At 40.9% G+C, this 15,525-nt stretch overlaps 2 protein-coding genes across 2 annotated transcripts in view; both read right to left on the reverse strand.

Moving 5' to 3' along the window:
- GNG5 (G protein subunit gamma 5) overlaps positions 1-15,525 on the reverse strand; it is a 547,759-nt gene that overhangs the window by 428,243 nt on the left and 103,991 nt on the right. The window lies entirely within an intron of this gene.
- Positions 3,529-15,525, reverse strand: part of MCOLN2 (mucolipin TRP cation channel 2) — a 72,710-nt gene continuing 60,713 nt past the window's right edge. The window contains exons 12-14 of the mRNA XM_050806133.1: positions 9,291-9,497; positions 7,504-7,625; positions 3,529-4,673 (exon numbers count right to left, since the gene is read on the reverse strand). Of these exons, the coding sequence (XP_050662090.1) occupies positions 4,637-4,673; positions 7,504-7,625; positions 9,291-9,497 (366 nt within the window). The 3' untranslated portion in view covers positions 3,529-4,636. The remainder of the gene's footprint in view (positions 4,674-7,503; positions 7,626-9,290; positions 9,498-15,525) is intronic.

Below are 15,525 nucleotides of genomic sequence, written 5' to 3' on the forward strand. Positions count from 1 at the left end.
ATAATATAAAAAGGTTGAGTATCCCTTATCCAAAATGCTTGGGACCAGAAGTGTTCCAGCTTTTGGATTTTTCAGCTTTTGGAATATTAACATATACATAATAAGATATCTTGGGGGTGGGATCCAAGTCTAAACATGAAATTCATTTATGTTTCATATATACCTTATATACATAGCTTAAAGGTAATTTCATACAATATTTTAAATAATTTCGTGTATGAAACAAAGTTTTGACCGCAACCCATCACATGATGTCAGCTGTGAAGCTTTCCACTTGTGGAGTCATGTCAGCAAAAGTTTCAGATTTTGGAGCATTTCAGCTTTTGGATTTTCGAATTAGGGATGCTCAACCTGTATGGGATTCAGTACTGTTTGGGGTTTTGCACCTCTGCTGGGGGTCCTGAAACATATTCTCTGTGAACGAGGAGGGACTACATGGTTAAAATGTTCAAACTTCAAGTGAAGCAAAGCAAAATAAAATTTGTCCAAATTACAAGAAAATAAAGATGGAACTGATTAGCAGTAAAATGAGGTCTATTCATCTAATGTTACTGCAATATGTGGCTGTCACAAGTGAATTGTTCAGGTATCTGGAATCATACCTGTAAGCATCACAGCTCTTGATATTGTCAGGAAACAACTCTGTGCCAAGACCACGGTGGTAGTTTACTGAATATACCTTCCCAATGACTTTAGAAAGGCCCCTGAACATCAATACCGTGCTGGACTATTTTTACATGAAGGTCCACAGGGACAAGAGGGTGACTGGCTACTCCTAGATTAAAAGACTGGGCTGTTGTGCTTTTTGTAAACCCAAGATTCCAAGCCTGGGCTTCCACTGGATCAGTGTACCCTTCTTACAATTGTTGGAGTGTAGGTCCTCAGCAGGAGTAGGGGACAGTGCTTCGAATCATATGAAGAGCTTTTCCTAACTACTCTCTCTCACTCTTTTGCATTCACCACTTTGAATCTTCAATGGGATGAGAAGCAAGTGGGCCTGAATTTCATACATTCTGACAAGTTTGGTTAAGGGGGTAGTCCTAGTAGATGACTGAGGGTCTCACCGGGGTGAAGGACTGAGGCTTTGTGACAGCTTGTGCACCTCCTGGACCTTTTCTCTTCCATCAGGACTGACAGCTGTGCCCCAGCCATTTAGGCTGCTTCTCCTTGCTGCTCCTGTATAGCTAGGTGTGAGCGTCTTAGAACTGAACTGATCATTGCTTCCAGGACAGAGCTGGATGGGGGACTTTTGCACACTTAAACTTCTAACTAGAACAAAGTCCACCAGAAGTGTGTGGTGAGCTCATTATAAAATAAAAATCTTCCTGGCTGGCCCAGATGAATAGATTTGTACATTTGTAGACCATGTTAGTAAGACTTTTTTTTTTTTTTAAGAGCTAATAGTCACTGAGCATTTAGGAGTCACGCCCTAGTCTATGTACTTTACATTTGACTCACTTAATCCTCATAATCCCCCCATTTTATGGATGAGGAAATCGATGCATGGTGTGACCTATCCAAGGAGACTCGGGTAGCAGTAGGAAGAGGACAGCTGAGGCAGACAGGTTGCAGAAGCAAAGTTGTGTCTGCATTATTCCATGGTCCCATGGAAACTATTGCAAACATGGTAGAGAATCAAAGGGAAATAGCAGCTCAGGAATGAATTCAATACCAGGTTCTGCATAAATTATGCGACTTAAGTGCTAGTCTTGGTTGAGGTTAATCATCACTTAGAGGAAGAAAGTAACTTGTTCAGGGTCTTAAAGTTAGGTTAACCTGGAATTTTAACTCAAGTCTGTCTAGATGGCTCTTATGCCCACACTCTCTACTCCCAGCCCAAGTGAAAAAGCTTTAAAATGTTGCATATGGTTTTGACTGTGTCACCACAAGCCAAGCAGTTAAATTCAAGGGTTGGAGATCCCGGAATGAAACCAGTAGGCGGAAAGAATGTGTCTCCTAACTTTCACAGGGAACTCTCTAAGTGGAGGCCTGTGATAAGAGAGAAAATGATTTATCCCAGATGCATCTATTAGCAGAATTATGAGACAACATTGTTCAATAAAATCCAAATAGACAATACAGTTGGTAAAGTGACACTTGTTTAACATTATTAAAAAGGGAGAAAACCATGTTTCTATAGATGTGAACTAACCCTGAAAAACATTTTTCTTTCTATAACTATTTTGTCCAGCTGGAGGGAAAAGAAATAAAAGAAAACATGAAAGCCAATAGAAGAAGAATATGAGCATGAAAACCCATCATTAATCTTCTATTCAAACAGCAGTCACAGCTGTAGAATAAGTGAAAGGCTTTTTTTCTTTTTTCCTGAGACGGAGTCTTGCTTTGTCACCCAGACTAGAGTGCAGTGGCGGGATCTTGGCTCACTGCAACCTCTGCCTCCCAGATTCAAGCGATTTTCCTGCCTTAGCCTCCCGAGTATCTGGGAATACAAGCGCCTGCCACCACACCCAGCTAATTTTTGTATTTTTAGTAGAGATGGGGTTTCACCATGTTAATGGCAATTCTTGGGCCGGGCGCGGTGGCTCACATCTGTAATCCCAACACTTTGGCAGGCCACGGCAGGTGGATCACGAGGTCAAGAGATCAAGACCATCTGGGCCAGTATGGTGAAACCCCATCTCTACTAAAAAAAAATACAAAAATTAGCCGGATGTGGTGGCACGTGCCTGTAGTCCCAGCTACTCGGGAGGCTGAGGCAGGGGAATTACTTGAACCTGGGAGGTAAAGGATGCAGTGAGCCAAGATCGTGCTACTGCACTCCAGTGTGGCAACAGGGCAAGAATCTGTCTAAAAAAATAAATAAATAAAAAGAAAAAAATAGCAATTCTTTTCAGAGACAAAACTAAGTATATGACAATATACTCAGAAGTTAACAAGTGGTCAAATTACATTTCTGATTCAGCAAATGACCCCAGAACCACCACTTTAATGGTGTCTTAGTTTAAAAATCAAACATAACTCTTCACATATTTTGTAAAAAAGAAAGTTTAAAATGATAATTTTAGCAAAGTATCCTGTGTGTAGACATGAGTCATCTACTCTCTTAATAACTTTAATAGTATTAACTGCATGATTTTCCCTGCCTAGATTTGGTGCAGGCATATGAAGATGGAGTCAGAGCAAGGAGGGAGAAGGTGACATGAGAAGGAAAATTGGGTAGGGGATTGTGGGGAGGGCAACCGAGGCCAAGGAAAAAGAGGAAGAGCCCTGGAAGGAGGGTGGGTCCTGCTTAATTCAAATTCTCCTCTTCACCAGTAACTTTAAAATAGTTGACCACTAAGATAGCTCAAGTATGAAATAAGTCTATGCCTGAAGTGATCTTCATCTCTCAAGCTATCATCATAAATATTTATTGAATAACTTCTGTATCCTAGCCCCTGTGTGTCCTTCACTGCTTTTAAGCAATTGGGAAATCCCTTTTGGAGACCAAGTGCTTAAGAGAGATGTGATCTGAATGTTTCACTAGGTAGTTGTTTAGAGACAATGCATAAAATAGTAAGTGCCATATGGAATGATAAAAATAAATTTATTTAGAGAAAATATACCATATTTCTTTGCTAGACAAAGGTAAACGACTAACACAGCAGAGTTCAATTGTTAAAATGAGTGACCACAGATACAGGTCACTTCCACACGTCCTGTGTGTACAACCAACCATTAGCACAAGTGATGAGGCAGACAAATGATTCCATTTCTTATTCATCCCACTGGCTATGCCAACAGTTGCTTCATATCATGCTGAAGAAAAACCCACAGGAAAACAGGCCAAGAAATGTCCACTGCATGAGCATGAGGTCTTTTTGTTGATTTAAGGGTGATTTTTTTTTTTTTTTGAGACAGGGTCTGTCTGTTACCCAGGCTGGAGTGTAATGGCACGATCACGGCTCATGGCATCCTCTGCCTCCAGGGCTCAGGTGATCCTCCCATTTCAGTTTCCCAAGTAGCTGGGACTACAGATGCCTGCCATCATGCCCAGCTAATTTTTATATTTTTTGTAGAGATGAGTTTTTGCCATGTTGCGCAGGCTGGTCTCAAGTTCCTGAGCGCAAGTGGTCTGCCTGCCTAGGCCTCCCAAAGTGCTGGGATTACAGGTGTGAGTCACTGTGCCAGGCCAAGGGTGATCTTTAAACAGCTTAGTAGTTCGCCAGCTTGGACTCTCTAGATTGGTACTGCAACCAACTTCATTTCTATACAGACCATGAATTAACGAATGTCTTCAAACCAAGAATCACCTTTAAAACAAACCCTTATTTGACAATAAACACACATATTTAAATACATGGCTTTAAAGACTATTTTGCACACTCTGAAATGTGATTTTTTTCCATTCTGAGATCATGTCATAAATTAACAGACTAATAGAGAATTTTATTATCACTGTTCAATTGCACTAATGCCCAGCAGTAGCCTGTGATCTATTCTTTATCATTCAAGTTTATAAAAAGTAAAGCTGGAATTTCAGTCATGGTCAGCTGGCTAACCGTTAGTCCTCTTTCCCACTCCACAAGTAAATAAGAGAGTCATTTTGGAACTGCTGGTCCAAGTCATTTGGGGTTCCTCTGTCCAGCTGCTGGATAAGGATGCCTGAACTTTAATCATCTTTAGCAGAAGAACTTTAGTTAATAGGTATCAAGTGATCATCACTTCTTTTCCTATAACAGAAAGGGAAAGAAGAAAAGAGAAAAGACACAATAATTTAAAATCTTTGAGGAGCAGTAGGAATACTCTATATTCCAGGACCACATAGATTATGGACATGTTGAGTGAAACATGTAAGAGGAAGAAAAATTAAGACAGGCAAGGTGTTCTGATTATTTACCAACGTTCAGAATAAAAAGTAAACAAATAAAGAAGGGCAATGTCCACTGTTCGAAGTTTGAGCAGATGCTTTTGGAAACACTGTGAGGAGTCACCTGTCTCTTAAGAACTTCCATGCCCTCAGGGAGGGGAACATCGCACACTGGGACTTGTTGGGGGGTGGGGGGAAAGGGGAGGGAGAGCATTAGGACAAATACCTAATGTATGCAGAGCTGAAAACCTAGATGATGGGTTGATAGGTGCAGCAAACCACCATGGCGCATGTATACCTATGTAACCTGCACATTCAGCACATGTATCCCAGAACGTTAAGTAAAATTTTAAAAAAGAAAAATATATGTCACATTTATGTTTTACTCAATAAATATATTAGTTTGCTTCTGGGAAGAAAAAAAAAAAAGAACCTCTGTGTCCCTTCGCTAACAAGGCCTTATCAATTACTAGAACAGTCAATTTTCCTCCTTCACTGCAATAGAGGAAGGTAAAGGTTAACTCTGTGTCTCTTCAACCAAGCATCTCTCTCCAAAGAACCACATCACTTTAGAACTGGAAGAGGTTTCAGAGGTCATCTGATCCATCCAAGAGGTTTAGGAGAGGTCACAGGACACACTTGGTTAATGGCAGTGTCCAAAAAGAAAACCCAGGTGTTCTGATGCTCAGGCTAGAGGCTCTGTCAAAAACTCAAAGGAGAATCAAATGTGTGCTGGTTGTTGGACTGCTTTGTTGAAGAGTGACCACAGCCATGCTCTGCAGGAAGCAGCATTGGGATAGCAGGTGTCACCTGTCATGGTCACCAGACAGAAACCAATCTTTGCAGAGCTGAATCTTTATGTTCATCTTTAGCCTCCATTCACAGCCTTCCTCAATTTTAGTCCATTCTCCTGTTCCTAGCTTTTATTTTATTTTTTAAGAGTCAGGGTCTCACTACATTGCCCATGCTGGTCTCAAAATCCTGGGTTCAAGAGATCCTTCTGCCCTGGCCTCCCAAAGTGCCGGCATTACAGGCATGAGCCACCGTAACCAGCTCCATTCCTAGCTTTTAAACACACCAAGCTATACTTAATTTTAGATGGAGTCAAAGCCATCACTTGTTCTTAAGGCCCCATTACAATCCATTTCCTTCCATCAGGGCCTAGGCCCTTCATTCACTCTGCAGGGTCCATACGAGCACCCTGGGATCTAGGCTTTGGTCTGATGATTCCACTGAAATTGCCATAGCTGACTTCACTCGGGACCATCGTTTGGCCAAACATAGTTACAGCTACCTGTCTTTATTTTTTGATATCCTCTTTTTCAAAACTTTCATCATCCTAGTTCTTTAGTTGATCTCCTTGGTGGATTCTCTTGTTCCCTCGAATTCTTTCACTCTTCATGAGGGGCAGACCCTCCGTCTCACCATGCATCTTCTCAACAACCCTCAGCATACCTTAGGGCAAACAGTCTGCTGCTGTTGCTCCTTGCGTCTCACCACTCACACCCAATCTTACCCAAACATCTTGGGGTCCACGCCTTAAATCTTTCACTTGTTCCATAGGGCTGCATGACAAAACATTTAACAACCTCCCAGGACTTTGTGTGGCACAAACCAAGGTCCAAACACCAAAGACCTATCATTTACTTTTTAGAATTCATGACTACATTTTCCAATGAAGTTTTTCCCCCTTATAGTAAAAAAGAGATTTTGAGAGACTTTCCTTATACATGGTGCCTCTTAGGAGGCAGCTGCCTATTAAGAAAATTAATTTCCTTTATCCCAGCTTTCATAGCGACAATTTAATGCTCTGAGAAAAAAAGGTGTGATTCTGAAAACAACTCTTCTCAGATCTCATTTTCTATTTACCAGACATTCTCTGGATCTGCTCAATCATATCATTGTAAGTCCCAAGATACTGTATGAATTGATTAACAGAAAAATGCATCCTGTGGTTTTAAATAGCAATTATGTTCTCCTAGCTTTCTTCAGGAATTTGGGTTAGAGAGTCCTTCTAAAAAGAAAAAACATGTATAGAGTATACTTTTAGTTACAAACTGGCACCCCTGACTTCAGATGAAAGCAAACACAGGCACATTAAAAAAAATTTGTCTTCACATGACCCCATTCTAGTCCACAAATCACTATGTAATATGCTTTGTCCACTGAAGTCTAGACCGTTTCCCTACATGTCCTGACGAACAGCAGGCAAAGCACAGCGGGGCAAGGAGGAGCTACTGGTGTTTTACTGCTAAGCAAGCACTTGGACAGCCTCCTCGCAGAGAGGTTTCCTGCTCTGATCAAGAAAGGTTGCTTGTACCACATACTGTGAAAAGGGAAAATGACTCTGACATTCCCAGAGTTCCACCTCTAAAAATAAGAGCTTTGACCTCTTACTTGGTCCACTTAAGAGTTCAGCCTCTTGACTTTAAGGACATAATTTATGCCTTCTCTTAAGAGTTTCATAGTATTCATAAGATATTCTAATCACGTCATGTAGCTTTCTACATAACCCTGTTTTAGAAGAAATAATTCATTTCTAAAGCCAATTTCAGTGGGAGGAAAGAAAAGAAAGGTGAATTATTTCCCACGATAAGCTGATCTCTGAATGTAATGGTAATCTTGGAGGGGCTCTTCCTTAAGGCAACAGAGCAACCCATCTCAGGAACATGGCGAATAAACATGATACTGACCTCCTCCGACAGCAGATGCAGGACAGGAAGGCTGAGGACTCTTTCTGATACTCTTCTTTGCTACTGCATTCCTTCAGGAATTCCTGCAAATCCGTTTCAGGAAACCCATTCTGTTGGAATTTCTTTAGAAAGTATACAATGTTGTTACCTTATTTATAAAGCATGAGAAATTGCTCTTTTGTCAACAAACCAAGTCCACCTTTGCTAAAATAAAGCTCTCCCACATTGCTAGCTCAGATCCAAGAACTGATGTTAACAATGATGAATCAATCTGTCAGTCCCAGAACACCAAGCCAGGGCCACTGTGGGAACAGAGAACAATCCAAAGAAAAACTTCAGAAAGAAAGCAGAGGAGAGCCAGGGAGAGGTTTGTCAAAAAAAAAAAAAAAAAAATGGTAATGAAGGAAATAATCAAAAGTCAAATGTTTAGTCTGGGTACGATGGCTCATGCCTGTAATCCCAGCACTTTGGGAGACCAAGGAGGATCACTTGAGACCAGGAGTTTGAGACCAGCCTGGCCAAGATGGTGAGACCCCATCTCTACAAAAAATACAAAAATTATCTGGCCATGGTGGTGTGCACCTGTAGTCCCAGCTACTCTGGAGGCTGAGGCAGGAGGATCGACTGAGCCCAGGACTTGGAGGCTATAATGAGGTAGGATCATACCACTGTCCTCTAGCCTGGGCAACAGAGCAAGACCCTCTCTCTTTAAAAAAAAAAAAGTCTAAATCTTTAATGCTAACAGTAAGACTAGATAAGATCTCCCACTCCACACACACATTGGCAATGTAGACTCTGCTTGGGAAGTAATCATTATTTCCTCTACTTTTATGGAAGTTGGTCACCTAGTGGAACAGAAGACAGATTTTTTCCAAGCAGACACAAAGACTCCCTCCCTTCATGCTTAATGAGACAACTCACTTTAACACTGAGGCTTGGCCCCCACCATGCAGGGACACTGCCACATCAAAGACATGAACCTCTGTGGCAGGAGTGTGCACCTCTTCCTTCTCCATGCAAGCCCTGATGTGAGAGCCAACTACCATTCCCACCTGAACACTTACTTATCTCCCCACATGCTCAAAAGGTAATGGACTGGCTTTCTTCTGCGTTATTCTGAGAAAGCAGTTAAGCAGAAAACAGCCCTGACAAAGGCACTGGCATGGCACCCCTGGCTTTTCAGTCACTGACCCTGAAGCAGGATTTTCTAAGCATGACCATCTGCTGTGAAGAAGGAAGTGAACTTCCTTCAAGTCACAAATCAGTTAAATGGGCCCAGTTTGAAAGGATACAGAATCCATCAGGTTGCTTAAGAAAGTAGGAAGCTAAACAGTCACAAAAGCCTTAGTTTTCATAATTTAAAGGAAGACTGCACCATGCCAGTAGCTGTATTATCCAGTGTGAGTTGTAGCAATATCTGAGAGTTGTCAGGATGCCGGTCACCTCTCATCCCTGAAACTTATCACTCAATCCTAAATTCCAGGCAGCCACACTGGCAGGTGTAATCTGTCAGGGCTAAGACCAGCAGCCCGACTACCTGACTTACCCCATTCAACCCATCCTGACCCCATTTCCCTTTCCTTTCCCACCACCTCTCCAAACCGATCCACCCTGCTGTGGGTAACAGGGACAATGTCCTAAAACTCATCTCCAGTGTCTAAAAAGTTTGTCCACAAAACCTCAAAATCTGAACTGCAATATTTTAAGTTTTTAAAATGTGGTATTTTCCTATAATCTATACAGAATTTGCAGTGATTTTTTGGCTGCAAATATTGATAATTACTTACCTTAATGGTGTCATAAGAATCTGTAATAAGTGCAATAAAAAGGCTGAGAATCATATATATGAAAAGGCTGATGAAGGAATATAAATACAGACGACTGAACAGCCACACCAAGATGCTCTTCTGCTGGATTTGGGCAAAGGTTGCAAACATGTCATCACCGTTGACCAGAGAAAACAGACACTCAGCAACTGTGTTCAGATTTTCAAACTGTAGGGGGGAATAAAAATTAGTTTCTGAAATAGAGTACTCTAAAAAGCAGAGGGTATCTAGTTAGCTTGTTTTGTTAACATTGTTTTTGTCATTAGTAATAGTGGTAACTTACTTATATTAAGATGCTAGAACACCATGAGAAGTAGGAAAACATTATTCAAAAACCCCCTCTGGGCCAGGTACAGTGGTTCATGCTTATAATCCCAGCACTTTGGGAGGCCAAGGTTGGAGGATCACTTGAGCCCAGGAGTTTGCGACCAATCTGGGAAAGATTACAAGACCCCATCTCTACAAAAAATACAGAAATTATCTGGGCATGGTGGTGCGCCTATAGTCCCAGCTATTCAGGAGGCTGGGGTGGGAGAATCTCTTGAGTCCGGGAGGTTCAGGGTGCAGTGAGCCACGGTTCTGCCACTGCACTGCAGCCTGGGGGACAGAGCAAGACCATGTATCTTTAAAACACACACACACACACACACACACACACACACACACACACACACCCCTCTATACTCTCAAAGTTAATCTCTTAACAATTCCCACAGTTTCTCCCTATGTAGTTTTTACATATCTAAAACCAGGATCTAACAAGTTTAGATCCTGGTTTTTCTCCTGATTAACATAAGCATCTTCTTATGTTTTCTACACTTAGAGAGCATTTGTAGGTTTTGTTTGTTTGTTTGTTTGTGACAGAGTCTTACTCTGCCACCCGGGCTGGAAGGCAGTTGCAATCCCAGTTCACTGCAACCTCTGCCTCCAGTGTTCAAGCAATTCTCATGCCTCAGCCTCCCAAATAGATGAGATTACAGGTGCCTGCCACCAAGCCTGGCTAATTTTTTTATTTTTTGTAGAGATGGTGTTTCACCATGTTGGCCAGGCTGGTCTCGAACTCCTCAGGTGATCCGCCCACCTCAGCCTCCCAAAGTGCTTGGATTACAGGCATGAGCCACTGTGCCCAGCTGGCATTTGTTATATAACAGACCATTCCTTGAAAATGCCAACAAAACAAAACTTTCTACCACCCTAACCAGAAAAAATGAGCTTTTTTTCTAAATTGCCCTATTTCTGTCAGTGATTCCAATCTCCTGCCAAAGAAACATTTACTCTGAAATAATTAAGTCCTTAAAACTCTGTGTTGAACTGATTACTCTTCCCCATTTTCAGTCTTCTAAGGCCTGTCTGTTCCTATCACGTTTGTCCGATTCACCCTTTCTACTCTACTGTGATGTCAACACGAATTTCTGAATTATTACAGAAACTTCCAAGGAAGTCTCTTTTACTCCAATCTCTTCACCCTCCCCAGTCAAAGCTGCAATAAAACCTATACTTTAAGAAGAAGGCTTTCAGGTCATTTCTCCCTTGTGAGATTATACAAAGTTTGAATGCAAAATAAAAATCTAAACCAAGAAGGTTGTGATAAGTTCCTCCTTCATGTGGTCTCATTACATCTCCTCCTTGACAGTATTAACATGCTGTGCTTATCTTCTCCTCCAACACCAGGCCCATCCCTACATTTTTCCCTCATGGAATTTATTCTCCTCACCTGCTATATTCTTCTTTCTCTTCTCTGCGTCCAATTAAACCAACGTTCAAGGGTTATTTCAGAGTGTACTTCAAGACCGAGTGCCCTGGCAGCTCTAGTCCTTTCTCTGCACTCCATATCGGTAAGAATCACAGAATGAACTATGGTCTTCTAATTGTTTTTACACACACGCTCCAACTAGATACAAACACCATGCCTTACTTTCCAGCCACATGGCTGGACCAGGCAAGGTAAAGTTGGTGGCCAAGGGGGAAGGTCTACAAATGCACCCCAAACAAGGATCCCACCCATGGCTTTGCTGCATCAGCAAAAACTCTGATGAACTAAAGTCCTTCTCCAAAAAGACCTAGAAGAAATATCCAAATGAACAGATCACTTAACAATATGTAGATTATTTAACAGTAAAACAGGCGGTTGCCAGAGTAAATATTTTCTAAACCCAACACTAGCCTTAAAACATTGAAGTTAAAGCTGAAAACACTGACATTAAAGTTGGTTTCTATAGATGTCAATTACAACTCTGACAGCACCATTAATAATTCATATTTCTCAGTTTCTTTTGGAATCCAGTGAATTCCTTTCTCTAGTTTCAAGAACCTCTAAGTCCAAGCACAACTGTCCACGCTTCAGGTTTCAACTGCAAATAGCTAGTTGATCAGTACATGTCACATTCGTTTCTTAATTTTCTGTTTAGTCACTTATCAGGCTACATACAATATCTGTCTCAACATTAACATTATTTTACCACCCCCCTCCTCTTGTGAACATGAGAATTATTTTAACACACCAAAGAGTTAAAACAGAGACCCAGTCAATTTTAGGTGTTTGGTAACACCCTGCCATTTTGTACAAGAAGTGGCTGTGAACCAGAGTCTGTTTCAGTGGCCAAATTCATAGTAAAAGTGAGCTTAAAAATACTCAAGGTCCTAATGTGCTTCCAGTCTAGAAGGACCACATTTGTAGGGCATTCCTTTGGATCTTGAGCAATCATAAGCCCCTGGAAAGCAGGTACTACTCTCTCTCTGCTTCTTGTTCGTTCAACAAACTTTCTGGGCACCTACCATGGTCTATGTGCTGTGCTGGACACTGGGAATGTAAAGAGGAACAAACCATAGTTCCTCCCCTCCAAGAACTTGGTCTGTAAGAACCTAGCAATGTTGGGTGCACAGTAGACATTTAATACATATTAAATGGGTATTTCCATAAAGAGTCCCCATAGGTTCTCTGGCCCCACAGTGAGAACCCAACCATTCATTTCACAAATGATAAGTTTGCAGTTGGGCCAGAAACCTTTCATTTCAATGAAACCATAACCTGCAATGGCTTATGTCAGAGAACAACATAAATATTTGCTTTAAGAGCTGGTGCCAAGAATCTCATGCAAACTTTAGGCAAAATGTTTTAGCTGAGAGGTACGTGGCTAAAACCAGAGGCCTTGGGAGGAGGAAAATGTAATGCAGAGTCTGCTGAACTTTGACCCATGAATCAGCGAAGTCCAATAACTTTTCAAGCCTTGGTCTTCTCATTTGTAAAACGGGGACATCGCAAGGCTATGATTTATTCCTCACAGAAAAAAAAAAAGTCCTCTGGAAATGTAAAAGCCACATTAGAGTAATGTTTAATAATTCAAGATGAGGTTTGGAAGAACATCAACAGTCTCTCGCCCTCTGTGCCCAGGCATTTTGAAAGGGCATTGCGCCAAAGTCCATTAGTGCCGGGAACACACATCAGCAGGATCCTTTTTGCATCTTGACTCCCTTTCCATTGAGCCCCTGAAATCAGATGCCTAACAGGAAGACAGGAAGCTGAAGTGTTATGGGACCCCAGTTATCAGTCAAATGGTTTTCCTGATGTCTCCTTTTCAGTTGTTTTGTTTTAAAGAAAGAATTAGCTTTCACAATCAAGGTTGCTGTGATTCTAAAAATCCTACAAAAATGCCCTCTTTGAATGCTTAGCTTTTCAAGGCTTCGGGTAACCTGAAAGTCCTCTGATTCAGATACTGGCAGAACCTGAACTTGCTGACAGCTTGGATTAATTTAGGGGAAAGGATGCAAGGGGCAATAAAATATTCTAACTTCAGATTCAAAGAGGTAGCAATATGGGGAAGAAAAGGACAAAATTCCAAAACCAGACTGATGTTCTCTTCCCCAACTGACTTGTACAATTCAGTGAATTAACTCAGCTGTGCATTTCCCCAATATATCAGCCTGGTGAGAGATGCCATAACCTGCGAGCAACCCTATAGACATCCCTTATCCCTCCCCTCCTCCAGGGGTATAAAGGGAAAGCTGATATTAAGTGAAAGACATAAGTCTAGAGCTGCAGTGTCCATAATGGTAGTCACCAGGAATGTGTGAATAGCCAGCATCCAACAGGTAGCTAGTCCAAATTGAGATGTGCTGTGTGGACAAAATATCCACCACATCAAAAAGACTAGTATGAAGGAATGTAAAATATTTCAATATTTTATACTAAATACATGCTGAAATAATATTTTGGGTATATTAGGCTTAAAATACGTAATTAAAATTAATTTCATCTGGTTTGTATTTCTTAATGTGGCTACTAGAAAATTTTACAGTATAGGCAAGGTTCTCAATTGTAGCCCAAATTGTATTTCTCTTGGACAGTGCAGGCTCAGAGCATCCCAGTTTCACCTGGATCCTTTGAAAGGACAAATTGAACATATGGAAATGCAGTCAGGCTCACAAAACAAATAACCTCATTTTCCATGAGGTAACCTTGACACCATTGAGAGAATGAGACCAATTACATGGCTGTCCTCTCACGGTTGATCTCCAAGTACAAGACTGTTTCTTGTCAGACTATATGCTCTCTTGCAATGATCTGTTTTAGATAACACCAAGAAAAGCCCTACAGGGTATGGGTCAAAGCACAGGTACCGCAGTCAGGCTGACCTGGGTTTGAATCCTATCTCTGCCACTTTCTAGCTGGGTAATCTCAGGAATATTATTTAATATATGAAGCCTATTCTCTGTAAAAGGACAATTGGATTTCTTCACAGAGAAGGGGAGGGAAGGGTTAACACAGCAAGGGAGATAAAGAATCTTGGGCACCATGCCTAGCAGACAGCAGTTGAGAATGGTAGCCATCTAGTAAAATTCAAGCAACCTTATCTGAGCACCTTCCAGAATAATGATGAGGTAGGGGAGACGGGGGTGGGGTGCAAAAGAGATGGGACCACTTGTCCAGTGACCTTGGGGTCAGTGAATTAAAGCTGAATCCTCAGGCACAGTATTTATTCCACACAGTGCAACACTGCCCTCTAGTGACAGAGATGTGGAAAAGCTTTCAGAGCATAAAGCAAGGAAGAAAAATACATTTTTCCAGGCTCTAAGACAGTAAGTTCTCCAAATCAGAGAGATCATAACAAAGAATAATTTTTTCTTATGAGTCACCTTTAAAGCAGTGACAGAAAATTTGAAGAGCAATATTATCAAGATTTACTACCAACCCAGAGGTTGTCACTTTGTTAATTATATATTATCTCAAATAGGAAAAACAGTAATTCTCTCTAGACATATTAAATGTGACACCTAAAAAGGAGAAAGTCTGAGTGTGCCAAGTTACTCGGTGTTATTCTGGTAGGACAGCACAGAGGTTTAAGATTCATGTATAACAGTTTGTAAACCAGATTTGATCACATTTTTTGGTTAATGCAACTAACAAGGTCAAAACTTAAGGCTGAACTGGTATACAAACTTGGAAGGAATGCCTACCATTTTTAACTTCTTTTCTCCTTGCAGAGCACCTAAGTGAGGCTAACAGTACCCTGGGTTGTTGTGGGGAGTAAATAAGAAAGAGCACCGAAATACCCAGCAGAGTGTCTAACACACAAGCAGTAAGTGTTAGCTGCTGCTATTTTTGTTGTTTCTGTTGTTCCAACTGCCACAGGCCCAATGGAGGAAAAGCCATAAGATAAAATAACTCCTTTTACTTTTCTGGGTTAAAAACAAGGCTTACCTAGTTTCATTTCCTGATGCATCTACTAATCAAATGCATGATTTTATAACAAAAACATCCTAGCACAACTTTGATGTCCCTGAGATCATAATGCTAACTGAAGTTTGGTAATAGTTTAGAATTCAGATACTGATCTTTAATAAGGCACAAAGATGATGCTATAATCAAAACCATCTGTAGAGATAAGACGTGTCACCATTTCTATCATAAACCTATTATGGTCATTTTAGGCAGTCTCTGCCCATCTTCATTCTTCTCAATTAACTTGGACGAAAAACATAATACTTTAAATTGGAAATTTTTTATAATAATTTTCCTAATTTTCATTTTTAATATAGTGATCTCATGTCCAAACATTTCCCATTTGATGATCACCGGGTAACCATGTGACCCCTTAAGCCAGTCCCAGACAACTATAATACATGCTTTCTAGTCTTGTACAGTTCTTGTTTCAATATCCTGTAGTCACTTCTATATCCTGAAAAGGAAAAAAGGAAA

The sequence above is a fragment of the Macaca thibetana genome, chromosome 1, assembly GCF_024542745.1.
Source record: "Macaca thibetana thibetana isolate TM-01 chromosome 1, ASM2454274v1, whole genome shotgun sequence".
Lineage (NCBI taxonomy): Eukaryota > Metazoa > Chordata > Mammalia > Primates > Cercopithecidae > Macaca > Macaca thibetana.